Source organism: Microcebus murinus, chromosome 12 (genome assembly GCF_040939455.1).
Source record: "Microcebus murinus isolate Inina chromosome 12, M.murinus_Inina_mat1.0, whole genome shotgun sequence".
In the NCBI taxonomy this organism is placed as follows: domain Eukaryota; kingdom Metazoa; phylum Chordata; class Mammalia; order Primates; family Cheirogaleidae; genus Microcebus; species Microcebus murinus.
Window position 1 is genome coordinate 76,553,569 of NC_134115.1, and position 13,204 is coordinate 76,566,772.

The 13,204-nt window shown below is 44.3% G+C and overlaps 1 protein-coding gene across 1 annotated transcript in view; it reads left to right on the top strand.

Moving 5' to 3' along the window:
- Positions 1–13,204, top strand: part of PAPPA (pappalysin 1) — a 244,615-nt gene that overhangs the window by 144,677 nt on the left and 86,734 nt on the right. The window contains exon 10 of the mRNA XM_012768795.3: positions 1,864–2,057. Within this exon, the coding sequence (XP_012624249.3) occupies positions 1,864–2,057 (194 nt within the window). The remainder of the gene's footprint in view (positions 1–1,863; positions 2,058–13,204) is intronic.

The window sequence follows — 13,204 nt, forward strand, 5'->3', positions numbered from 1 at the left end:
TGCAAGTCTTATTTCTCCTTGACCCTGGCTCTTTCTAGCTGGGGGAATGTTGCTTGAAAGTGTTTCAAGTGAGTACTGATTTCACAAGCTGATTTAATTCAGCCACTTAGGAGCAAATCAACCCCTTAGAAGAGGAGTATTTTTTCTGTTCACGATTATTTTAGAATCCACAAAGCACATTTATGTTCATTTCCTGTGAGAGTTCTGGGATTATCCCAAGAGGTTATCCTGGCTGGGACTATAATTTCTACATTATAGATGGGGAGCTGGAAGCTGAAAAGTGAAGCCAGTTGCACAAAGTTACATAGCTAACATAAGGGACAGAAATTAAACCTTAGTCTTTGGCCATAAATTCAGTGCCTTCTCCAGAACTTCACTCCATTCTTTCTGGGAAGGATATGTTAGATTAGGCAGGATCCTTAGGGTGACTACACATTCCGATTTGCCTGAGATATTCAGATTTTCTCAGGATATGTGCCTATCGCCTGGACATACTTGTGAATAGCACCACTAAGCACTCTCAAATGCTCTAGTTTAGGTGATAAATTATACAGCAACCCTAAGACACTGGATAGGGACCACATTTCAAGGAGCTTAGAATCTTTCAGAGGAGCTGCATCGCGTAGACTTAATAGCAGCACAGTGTGAGAAGTGTTAAAGTGGGATTCTTTATGAAATAGGCACCCACACAGGAGGGGGTATTTAGCTTTGCTTAGAAAAGTTGGGAAAATAGCACAGAAGAGCTGACATGAGAGTTATTAAAAGATGGGCAGGATGAGCTATTTTGGATGGCCACATCTAGGTTTCTTCTTGTATTGTTCTGTGTTGAAACATCAAGAAACATGCATAGGTCATACTTGCTTAGCTGGCCCCCTACTGCGGGCCTTGTGCTTCTGTGTGATCCTTGTCCTTGCCGCTAAGTGCGAATCATTGCAGCCAGCTACAGCTTTACATCATGCCATCAGAAACGCTGGCTGCGGTTTGGATTATATGGGAGCTTGAGAATTCACCGGGTCTTTAACTGAAACTTCCAAGGTATCTGACAAGCTCTCGGAAGCCCAGAGCGTTGGACAGGAAGGGTTCTTGGAGTCCCAGTAGTCTCATCACCTTCTCTGTTCTGGTTGAGCCCAGAGAGGGAAAGAGACTTGCCCAAAGTAACAGAGCACTTCAGTTTCAGAGCCAGGACTGAAGCCAGTTTCTCTTGTAGATCAGTTCCTTTTTTCCATAAAACTGAAATCTTCTTTGGAGTTAAATCAGCTCCATTTGCGGAAGATTAGAATAATAAACCTTCTGCACAAAGTTGTTGGGAGGCTCACTTGGGCTAATGAGAATGAAAGTGGTTGTGAACTTTTTCTTTGTATTGTGGCCAAAAAAAAAAAACACACACACACACACAACATGAGATCTCTACCTCCTTAGCATGGTTTTAAGTGTACTGTGCAGTGTTGTTCACTGCGAGCACAATGCACAGTGGATTTCTAGAACGTTTCATCTCGTGTGATCGAATCTTCATTCTCATTGAAATGCAGCTCTCTATTTCCCCTCCCCCGAGACCCGAGGGACTACCATTTTACTCTCCGTTTCTATGAGTTTCTGGACTTTAGATGCCTCACATGAATGGAATCATGCAGTATTTGTCCTTCTGTGGCTGGCTTGTGTCACTTGGCACAGTGTCCGCCAGGTTCATCCGTGTTTTTGCACATGACAGGATTTCCTTCTTTTTGTAGGCTGCGTAATTTTCCGTTGTGATCGACAGTGCTGATGGTTTTGGATGTCTGATTCCACGGTCGCTCATGAAAGCTGAGGCTGAAGAACCAGATATCTATCTAATCTCTCCCCTTCTATGTCCATCATCTCCTGCAGAGGAACCCAGCCGGTGCTATTTCCACGATGGTGATGGAGTATGTGAAGAGTTTGAACGAAAAACTAGCATTAAAGACTGTGGTGTCTACACGCCCCAGGGCTTCCTCGATCAGTGGGCATCCAACGCGTCAGTATCCCATCAAGACCAGCAGTGCCCGGGCTGGGTCATCATCGGACAGCCAGCAGCGTCCCAGGTAAAATCCCAGCCATGTGCAATGTTTCCCACAGACACTGCCCACCATGAAGGCAGTGTCATTGGATGTGGCCACTCGAGCATATCTTTAGCCAAACGCAATGTTAGGTCCTCCTGAGTACCATGCATAAAGGATTAGCTACGGAATGGTTAGGGTAAGGAGCATGAGCACAGTAGGGGTAGTGACTGTCCTTCTAGTTCTTTACCTGTTATTATGCAAATTTGGGGAAATAACTCTATTTTGGATATACCCATGGAATTCAACAAGGTAAGAATGAATTCATTTTAAAAGTCCCACTTTTTTTGGGGGGGGGTGCCAAATTGTGTGCTCCCTGAATGAACAGTAACCCTACCATGATTTGCCACATGGCCTTAGACTGCTTTCCCCATTTCTCTGGGCCCCATTTTTTCCCATCCTCAAAACAGAGAATAGTTGAGTTTGGTGATCTCCAAGGATCTTCCCAATTCTAAGAAGCTGTGACTCATCCTGAAGTCCCCGACTGCACTATTTATGTGCCACGGCTCTTTCCCAGGAGACTGGCAGCTTAGCTGAGGGAGCAAGAGTGTTGGGGCCACCAGAGCTGTGTGATTCTAGTGATGGCCGTGCTGTCCCCAGAGCCGCCTTTCCAATTATCCTGCCGAGCGAGCACCTGCCTTCTTCCGAGACTCCCAGTTCCCAGAGACATGACTCAGTGCTTGTGCCCGCCTTGCCTAGTGGCCGTTTCTGAGACCAGCCTGCCTCCTGGCCTTGCAGATGAGCCATTATTCCCAGACAGCCCTCTCTAATGTCGCCTCCGTGAAACAGGTTCAGTGGGTGGGGCTGGCTTCAAGACGAAAGAGAGATAAGACATTGTCTGGAGCTCACGGAGGAATCACTGGGTGAGGTACAGGATAGCACCACCTCCTTTCTTAGTAAGAACATTTATTTGATCATCTCTTGGTTCATTTTCTCTTGTGTTTACATTATTAGATCCTTTATTTATTCATTTATGTTTATTTTTTTAGACAAGGTCTTGCTCTGTCAACCTTGGCTAAAATGCAGTGACATCATCATAGCTCACTACAGCCTCAAACTCCCGGGCTCAAGTGATTCTCCTGCCTCAGCCTCCCTAGTAGCTGGGACTATAGGTGCATACCACCATACTCAGCTAATTTTTAAGAACTTTTTTGCAGAGACAAGGTCTTCCTCTCCCTCAGGCTGGTCTCAAATTCCTGGTCTCAAGCAATCCTCCCACCTCTGCCTCTCAAAGTGATAGGATTACGTGCTGTAGCCGCCAAGCCTGGCCCCATTGTGTTTATTTTTGAATGCTGCGAGGAGAGGGGAAAGAAATGGGAACATGGCATTGCCCAATGCCTCTCCCGTACAGGGCCAGCCTGTTGAATGAATGAATGATGCATGCATGCATGCATGAGTGACTATGGTTCATCCTCCCCCTGCGCTGTCTCTGTGCTTGATGAACTCATCTGTGTGGTTGCATTTATCACGCTGAACTCTTAAGTATCTGTTTGTGTGTCTGGCTTCCCCATTAGGCTATTAGCTCTTTGGAAACAGGTTTAAGTTTTATTCATCTTTGTCCCCTCATCTTCCATGTCCTGCTTCCGGAACAACAGGGCTGAGGCCAGCAATAGAACCCAGTTCCTAAAAGTATTTAAAAGGCATCACTCAAACAAGAGAATTGTTAACACACTCGGAACCTCGCAGGAACAAAAGTTGAGGTAGCAGCTGTGCTTAAAAATCACCCAAAGGTTATTGCTACTAATGTGAGAAAAGGAGAGAGATAATTTTCCAGTCTCAGCATTTGAAAAGAGGCTTCGTGGGGCAATTATTCCAGTCTTGCAAGGTGGGGGCTGTCAGGAATTACAGGCGATGATCTCTACCTAAACAAAAATCCAATTTAAAAAGAAATCATTATAAATACTAGCTCTTCGATCTACAAAGAGGAGATGAGGAAACAAAATCATCCTATTGAATTATTCATTGTAACCAATTTTATTTTAATGAAATCGACTAGGTTCCATTACTCTGGGCTTGGACATAATCTTTGTTACAAGGAGACTTCAGCTGTAACTAAATTTGCCATAATGAGATCAGCTCACTGGAGAATACAGGGTCAGGGGAGGGGACATGTGTGCAGGCTGGGTGGAGGGCCAGGCAGAGCGCGGCAGAACAAAAGTCTCCTGAATTCCTCATCTGAAAGCAAATAGCTAGAAGTCGTTCACGCACACATACACGCCCTCACCACCCCACACAGGTGCACATGCATGCACATGTACATGCATGTACACTCACGCGCGCACACACACGCGCGCACACACACATACACACACACACACACAGGCTGCATAATTCAAGGAAAAGGCTATTCCTGAAGTGCGAACGTAGCTCCCTTCTGACGACAGAGCATGAGGAGGAAGTAGAACCATGCCCTTCATTACCTTCCACAGTGATTAGAGGAGACTGATAGTTAATTTTCACCCTGTCAGGGCCTCTAGTGAAGATGTTGATGGCTTGAAAGGAGGAGCTGGGAGGCTCTTAGCAATTGGGCTTCCGAATAAAATGGGAAGATGTACCATGTGCCCCTCATTTCCCCCCAACATGCTCATACACTCTCCTCTTTCTCTTCCCCTCTCCTTCTGTCTCTCTCTCTCTCACACACACACACAGACACACACACCCGCAAGTCATCTATGAATACGCCCCGTAGGAGCATGAGCTCAGAGAGTGAGTACTAAAGCAGATAGAAGAGGTGCTAGTAGTTATCACGGTCCACCAGCCACTGTGCTGGACACATAGACACACCTTATAGCCAATCCCTTTGCCATTCTTCAAGGGAGGCATTATTATCTACCTTGGGGAAACTGAGAAGTGCAGTGGCTTCCCCGATAAGTCACACAGCCCATAAGGGGAGAATCTGGTATTTGGAGAATCTCTTGGAAGATGACATTGGGAGCTTGGGAACATGAGGTCATATCCAAAAGTTGGAAGTAACTGGAAAACATCACCAGGAAACAGAAAGAGTCCTAGATGGATAGATCTCAGTGTTGAGTGTCACCGTGAAGACCCCATGAGGTACTCGAATTCTCCTGGAACTGACTCAGAGTCACTGCCCTCACCTGCAAATTCAAGCTGCTCCCACTTCCTGCCAAGGTGGCCGTGTCCTGTGACCCCCTGGTATTGGCAAGGACACTCTGTTAAACTTGGGGAATGATGAAAGGACCAAGTTTTCCCATTCCCTCCTTAGAATCCAGTTTTTTCTTATTCTCTGCCTTTCCCTGATGATTTAAAAATGATAAATGCAGGTGTTTATTGGTGTTATGTGCCCAGCTCTTTGCTAGAGCCTTCGGAAGAAACCAAAGAAATGGAAGACCCAGCCTTTGACCTTGTCACCGTGGAGGACTGAGGTGTGAGAATTCTGTCAAGAGGCGCAGCCTTAGCACAGTAAGTCTGCAGGATCTCTGTGACGACTACGAAGAAGCAACACTTGCTGTGCTGTACGGGTCGAGAATGCTGACCGAAACTTCAGTTTTGGTTCTGGAGAAGCCTGCCGCTGCTAATGGTTTCCAGTCTCTCTCACGCATTCTCCTCAGACAAGATTCCCAAATTTGGTTAGGGCAAAGCTAACCCTGAACATTGAGTCTCCTATCCAGACGTTATCAGAAGTATCAAAACTTCCTGGTTGTGCAAATTGGGCTGAACATCCTATCATAAGAGACATTCTTTGGATATTTTGGCCATGCACCTTCCTGGCCCAGCTGGAATCAAGAAGTTCCTGAGACAGAACAAAAATGGAAATGAACCGAAAAAAGTCAAGCTATCTCCCTTCTGGGAACCTCCGAACCTGGTTTAGTTTAAGAGCTCGCAAGGATCTCGTCTTGTTCTTATTTGGTCTCCATGTTTCACATTTCTCTAATGCTTTACACAGAAGGCTGCCAAAGTGAGGTGTAGATATTCCTTCCTTCTGCCTCCAGCCCCAGCATTTCTTCTAAAGCCCCAAAGTCCGGTTCCTTCTACCCAAACAAGCACTGCCCTCCTTTTCAGTGGCCCGCGGAGGAAATGGATATACTATCTGGAATGTACAGCGCTCTCCTAGAGATTACAGACCTTCAGTCAACCAACCGATTTATTTGGTTAATCCTTTGAGGGTAAAACTTAGACTAAGCATTTCCAGGGGCAGTCGTGTGAGGGCCAAAGTAAAGAAAATCTTTCTAAGAATGAGAACTCTCCGCAGTAGGGTGGAGTGCCTTGTGATATAGGAAGTTCCATGTCCTGCAGCACGCAGGCTGGGCTGCCTATCGAAGAGATTTCTGCATTCAAGGGCAGGTGAGACCTGGGCATCTCTCCTTTCATCGTGATTGATTCTCTGACTTTATAGTCCACGAACCCATCATTGGGTATATCAGTTGTTTGCGGCTTCACTTCGAGTTGCTATTATTATTCCTTGGCACATTGATAATAGTTTGTGTCTCTAGTAAAATACAAACCATATATATCCTGAGTTATAACAACTTATGTACTCATTGATTCATCTGATCAAATAGGAACATATTGGAAGCAGGGTGTGGTGCTCACTCCTGTAACCTTAGCACTTTATGAGGCCGAGGCAGGTGGATTGCTTGAGGTCAGGAGTCCGAGACCAGCCTGAGCAAGAGTGAGACTCCATCTCTACTAAAAATAGAAAAATTAGCTGGGCATGATGGCGTTGCACCTGTAGTCCCAGCTACTTGGAGGCTGAGACAGGAGGATCGCTTGAGCCCAGGAGTTTGAGGTTGCAGTGAGCTAAGATGATGCCACAGCAGTCTAGCCAGGGAGATAGTGAGACTCTGTCTCAAATATATATATATATATATATATATATATATATATATATATATATATATATATATATATATATTGTGTATATATTATGTATATTTTGTATATATAATATATATAATGTGTATACACACACACATAGGAGTCCTGCACTGAGAAATGGGAGGGAGAGAGCATGGGCATTAATGAGGTTAAGAGCGTGGGCATTAATGAGGTTAAGAGCCTGGGCATTAATGAGGTTAAGGGGAAATCACACAGATCTAGTTTGCCCTCTTCACTTCTAGTCTTACTTGGGAACCTTGAGTAAGTTACTCCTCTGGGAACCTTGGTGTCCTCCCATAGAAAGTGGGAATGATAAGATCTACCTGATCAAGGTAGATAACACCCACATGGTAGAGATTGAGTTTGCAGAGAAAACTGTGCCAGGTTTTCCCATGTATTGAGTAGCACTAATACAAATGTTAATTCCCTGTCTTGTTCATGTTAGACTCCCCTCCGCACCCCAGAGCTGTCTGCAGGCCCACACAGTACAGAAGCTCAGTCAACATTTTGTTGAGTTAACTCTAATCAAGTCAGCCAATGTTTGCTGCATACTCAGAACTGCAGCAGGCACTTTGAGAAACTCCAAAGAAGTGCTGGTTCTTTTGCTGCCCTCCAGGAGCTTGCCATATTATCAGAGGGGTGTGTCCAGCTAGAAACAGTAGCTAAAGACCCAAGAGTATGAGATCTAGGGGAGTTTCCCTGAGGAAGAAACCACACTGCTATCAGGTTACTTAGCCAGCAGGGATGAGAGCCAGCATGTAGGATAGAAGAGTCCTTTGCCTATTTCCAGAAGGTCCTAGACAAATTTTAAAAATAACATTTACCAAGTTCTTCCAGGCTCTGCACCAAATTCCTTGAATTCTACTAAAGCAACTACAAAAATAGGAATCAATGTTGTCACTTTACATAGATTAGGGCACTGAGGCTCCGAAAGCAAGGTGACATGTTTCAATGCTCACCCTGTAATGGGAAGAACCAAGACATAGGTCACTGTGTTCATAATAGAAATCCAGGTACAGACCAGACAATTCAAACTTGCTGCAATGACTGATGCATGAGAACAAACTAGAAGAGCTAGTGTCCTTTGTACCTTTTCACACATGGCGTACATTTAAGGAACACCAAGAAAGGGGGAGCTCTCTCCAATACCCCGAATAGCAACCCACTGTTTCTGCCCTCTCCAGAGAGTCTTCTCCACTATGTGCATGGAAATAAGAGGAGAAACGTAGGAAGTGTTTTAAATTGCCAACCCCTGCCAGTAAAGAAAAGATTTCTTAGATTTGGAGATGGATGCCTCATTACGGTTGGGATACAGAAGAAAAAGGGAAGAAAGGCACAAAGAGGACAATGGGATGGAAGAGGGGTCTTTGCTCAATTTACAGTTTCGTCACAAGTGATGTGCTGCACACAGGAAACCCTGAAATGCCAGTAAAAGAGAATCACGAGATGTGTGTGTTCTTGACGGCTATCAAAGGACTAGATACGCACCGGGTTCTCTGGACACAAGAGTGAGAACTCTGTAAATGTACACGTATGGCACAGTGTGTAGGGAGCCCTCAGACAGGGGGACCCAGAAGAGGGCAGGGAGATATTTCCTGTGGAAGTGACTGCCAAGCTTCGATGACTAGAAGGATAACCTGAGGGATAGGACAGGGGTCAATGGAAGAGCTTGAGAGAGAGACAGAGACAAAGAGAGATATATATAGAGAGAGAAAATGAAGGAGGAAGAAGGCATGTCCTAAAAACAAAACAGAAAAAGACCAAAGAGCAATACGAAATAAAGTGGAAGTCACGAGAGATGAGCTAGGAAAGGTGGCCAGAGACATCCTGTAGATGTTTGGAATTTCACTTGACCCTGAGGGCAATGAGGAGCCTGTCTGAGTTTTCAAGCAGGGGCCTGACATGATCAGATGATCATGGAGAGGAGAGGACTGACATTAGTTACACACCTCCTGTATGCCAGACCCTGAACTCGGCATTTGAAGCACTTTATTACACATATATATTTTAAGTTATTAAATGTGAAAAGTCTGATTTCTTTAAGTACTAAGTTTGACAGTTGATATTTCTCACATTTCACTTTGACGCTTCTTGTTTTATTTTTATTGTGAAGGTACATCCTGATTCTTTCAAATGCATGCTTTGGCTTGTGGTTATCTTTTAAAAACCTTTTTTAGAGCAACTTTTGTGAAACCCTGAATAAGTCAAAAATCCGTGTTATTTTTCAATATGAGTTCCTTAGTGGAACCAGTGCTACACAGACAGCTTGAAATATCAGTGTAGTGTCTGGAAAGGATGCAGCTAATGAACACACAGTAGGTCGATGGGCTGAGAAGTTCCATTCTGGTGATTTTAATCTTGAAAATGAGCCACGTGGGCGACCTGAGACGAAGGTGGATGATTATGAGCTGAAAACTGTAGTGGAAATGAATCCATCTCAACCTGCTCGTGAATTAGCAGCAAGGTGTGATGCTGCTATTCCAACAATATTGGATCATTTGAAACAAATGGGAAAGGTAAGGAAGCTGGATAGATGAGTTCCACGTGAATTAAATGAGTGCCAGCAGAGAAATCATCTCAAAGTTTGTCTTTCTTTGCTGTCACAACATAAAGGCGAATAATTTCTATACCGTATCGTTACATGTGATGAAAAATGGATTCTTTTTGACAATTGCAAGCTTTCGGCACAATGGTTGGCTAAAGATGAAGTGCCAAAACACAGTCCAAAACCAAATATTCATCAAAAAAGCTAATGGTGTCTGTTTGATGGTCCAGCGCTGGTATTATCCACTACACCTTCGTGAAACCTGGTCAATCAGTTACAACGGATGTCTACTGCAACCGGTTGAATGAAATGATGAGAATGCTTTTAAGATGAGAATGCAATTGAGCAGCCAAGATCGGTCAATAGAGACAGGCCAGTTTTCTTGCAAGATAATACTCAACTACGTGTCACACAAACAACACTGCTCAAACTACAGAAGTTGGACTTGCAAAATCTCTATCATCCACCATATTCACCAGACCTCGCGCCAGCTGACTACCACTTCCAGGCTTTGGACGATTTCTTGCAAGGAAAAATATTCAATTCTCAACAAGCTGTGGAAAGCGTCTTTCACAATTTCATCACCACTAACTCTCCAGGCTTCCTCGCTGCTAACATAAGCAAGCTACCGTTAAGATGGCAAAACTGTGTCAATAGATAAGATGCATACTTTGATTAATTGTACCGCTTCTTGTTTGAGATATAATAAACTACACTTTTGATTCAAAATCAGATATTTCGTATTTAATGACCTAAATATTTCACAGCAACCCTACTGAGAAGTCTTACTCTCTTCCTCTCTGAACATGAAGAAACCGGGGCTCAGGTTGCTGAACAGCCTCGCCAATGGCTCTCTTTCTTCTAGTTTCTATTCTTACACCAGGCCACTGGCCTTTTATATTAAAACAGCCTTGCTTGAAAATGATGCATTGATAAGCAATCTCCCCAATGCTATTTAGATGACATTGTTTGCAAAGAGCAGGAAGAAATCCATACCCACCACCCAGTGCTGAAGTCACTTCTAAGGTCTGTCTGTTCCTTCTCTGCCTGCCCTGCCTGCCTTCATCTTCACCAAAGCATTCCACTCTTCTCATTCGTGAAATGGGACAGCTCTGCCGATGATGGAAGGAGGAAAGGCGAAGGGAACACACTGAAATGTTGGAGAAGATTCCAAGCAGTTTTCCCAAATACCCAAGAGATCTGCTTTCTCCTGGTGGTTTCTGAATAATCTTTCAAGAACCCATGTGCAAGTCATCTAGGAGACAGGAACAGAAAGTACCATGGTCTATTTCATGCTGTCCCATTGATGTGGGGCACCCAAAAACCCATCCAGAGGAGTAAAATCAGAGCCTGCATTATAAAGGAGCCCCCTGCATTGGTTGGTGTAACCACCCCAGAATTTATCATGGAGACCTCGGGCTGGGAGAGACTTTAAAGCTACTGAACCTTATAGAATTCCAACAAAGGAATTTACCAGATTCTCCTCCTTGCCCTCTCTTCTCTCCACCTTTCACTCCTTTACCTTTTCAGTATTTATTCAAATCTACAAAACTCCAGACACTGTGATCAGTTCTGAGATTCAGTGTGAAAAATTTTGAGTGACGGGAGTTTTAAAGGAAATCAATGATACATTGGATCAAATCAACCTGGTTTCTGGGTCCAGTTCCAGGGTCCACCACTTACTAGCAGTGCAACTTTGAGAAGTCAGTTCTCTTTGCTCCCACACATTGTTTTATCTGTAAAATAGGGGCAATAAGAGCTACATGGCAGGTGCTTGTCACAGATGAGCCAGTTGATCTAGAAATGTGGTTTTCCTTCTGGTAGCCACTGACAGATTTGTCAAGAAACACTTCTATCTGCCTGTGATGTTTTGGCAACAGAGGGACAAATCCAATTAGGAACAACATATGAATTTTTTTTTTTTTAAGAGAGTAGTCTTTTGGGCACGGAAATCTAAGCTGAGAGAGACTTTGAGAGTCTCTTGGTCTTACTTTACTTAATTAAGATTGGACTTAGATTAAACAGCTTCCCTGAACCTCTCATCTGTTATAAAATGATCCTTGTATTTAGATTCAAAATTGATGGAATCTTAAGAACCTACTTACTGTGTCCAAAGCATCGTTTTCAGCAATGGGTTGACATTGAGACAAACAATGCAACCACTACCCTCAAGCACTATCTAGTGTCCCATGGAGGAAAGAAGACACTAAAATTGGTCCTTTTGACAAGAAAAGACAAATGTCAGCAAAGTGCTGTGATCCATGGACAAATGGAATTAATGTAGAGGGATGTACTTTGAGAAGGAAGGGTGAGACTGAGTCAAGGAGGAGGTTACGTGTGAAAATATTCTTCTTTTCAACCGGGCACCTACGGGAAATTTTAAAAACTGTAATGTGGCCACATTGTTTCACGGAGGAAGCATAAGCTTTCTAGCCAGAAAGACCTGAATTCAATCCTATTCCTTTATGAGCTGTGTGATGCCTGGCAAACGACTTCACTTTTCTGAGCCTCAGTTTTCCTCATCTTTATAATGGGCCTGCTGTCATATAATGGGGCTTGTCATCAGGGTCCAGTGGGCTTAGCATACATAAAGTGTTCAGGACATGACCGCTCTTACATCAGCTCATGTCAGTTCGCATCCCTATGGAAGCATCTTATCCACAGGTAAATTGAGTCTGCAGGAGCAACAAGAATTTGTAAGAGAGGAAAGCAATGAGAGCGTGGGCCTAGTATTTGTAGGCATCCAGAAAACATGTATTGATTGATGGGGGAAAGTGCCACGTGGAACAGTGAGGCTTTGAATAGCGAGCCTTCCTTTCTCACTTGCCAGTTAACTCTTGACTTGAAGCCCAGGAACAAGCAAGGCTTTGTGGTTTGGGGCTGCTTCTCCTGGTTCTCCGTGGAGCTCAGGCATAATCCTGCCTACCCTTTCCCCGGCCCATCTAGATTTCTTAGACTTTGTCTCCCCTCTTCCTCTAAACCCACCCACCCCTATCTCTTTGCCTTTATTCTCTGTGTCCTCTTTTCTCAATCGTAGCTTCAGGCCCAGAAACCTTCCTTCTATCCCTGTCATTGGCTCAGGCTCTTTTAAGACCATTTTTGTCTTGCATTTTCTTTTCTCTCTGTTTTTCTTTTTTATTATTGTTTTCTTTTAAGTGGGGTCAGCAGCGTTCAGCCAGCATGGCCTTTGCTGTGTAATTTAGTTTCATGTTCTGTACCCAAGAAACATGTAAAAAATGTAAACAGCGCTCACTCTCTGGGGCTGTCATGCGCTTAGGAACCAACAGCCAGTCCAGCTCGCTGAGCCTGTGCTTCGGCGGTATTGAGTTCTGTCCCCAAAACCACATGCTCATTTCTCTAAGTCTCAAAGTAAACTTTCTCAAGCCAGGCCCGAAGGATGGGGTTTCGAAGGGAGTTGGGGTTTGGCTGTGCACGGGATTTTGGATTTTTTTGTGCATTTATTTAATTTATTTATTTCTTTTCAAGCCCCTTACTTCCCAGTCTCTGTCTCTCCCCATCTTAAATAAATTAGCCTGGATGTGTTATCTATAAAACAAGATCGGAAAGGGCCTCCTACCCCCCCTCTTCCACCCGGGCCTCGGGCTTCTCGAATCCTACCTACCTAATTCTCTAGCCAGACTCCAGTGCTAGGAGGTCCTGGGTCTATTTGTGCATGTTCGTTTTCCAGGGAGAAATGGACTCGGTAAGCCTGTGAGAGGTGCCCCCGCTAAGAGGCACACTTCCATGC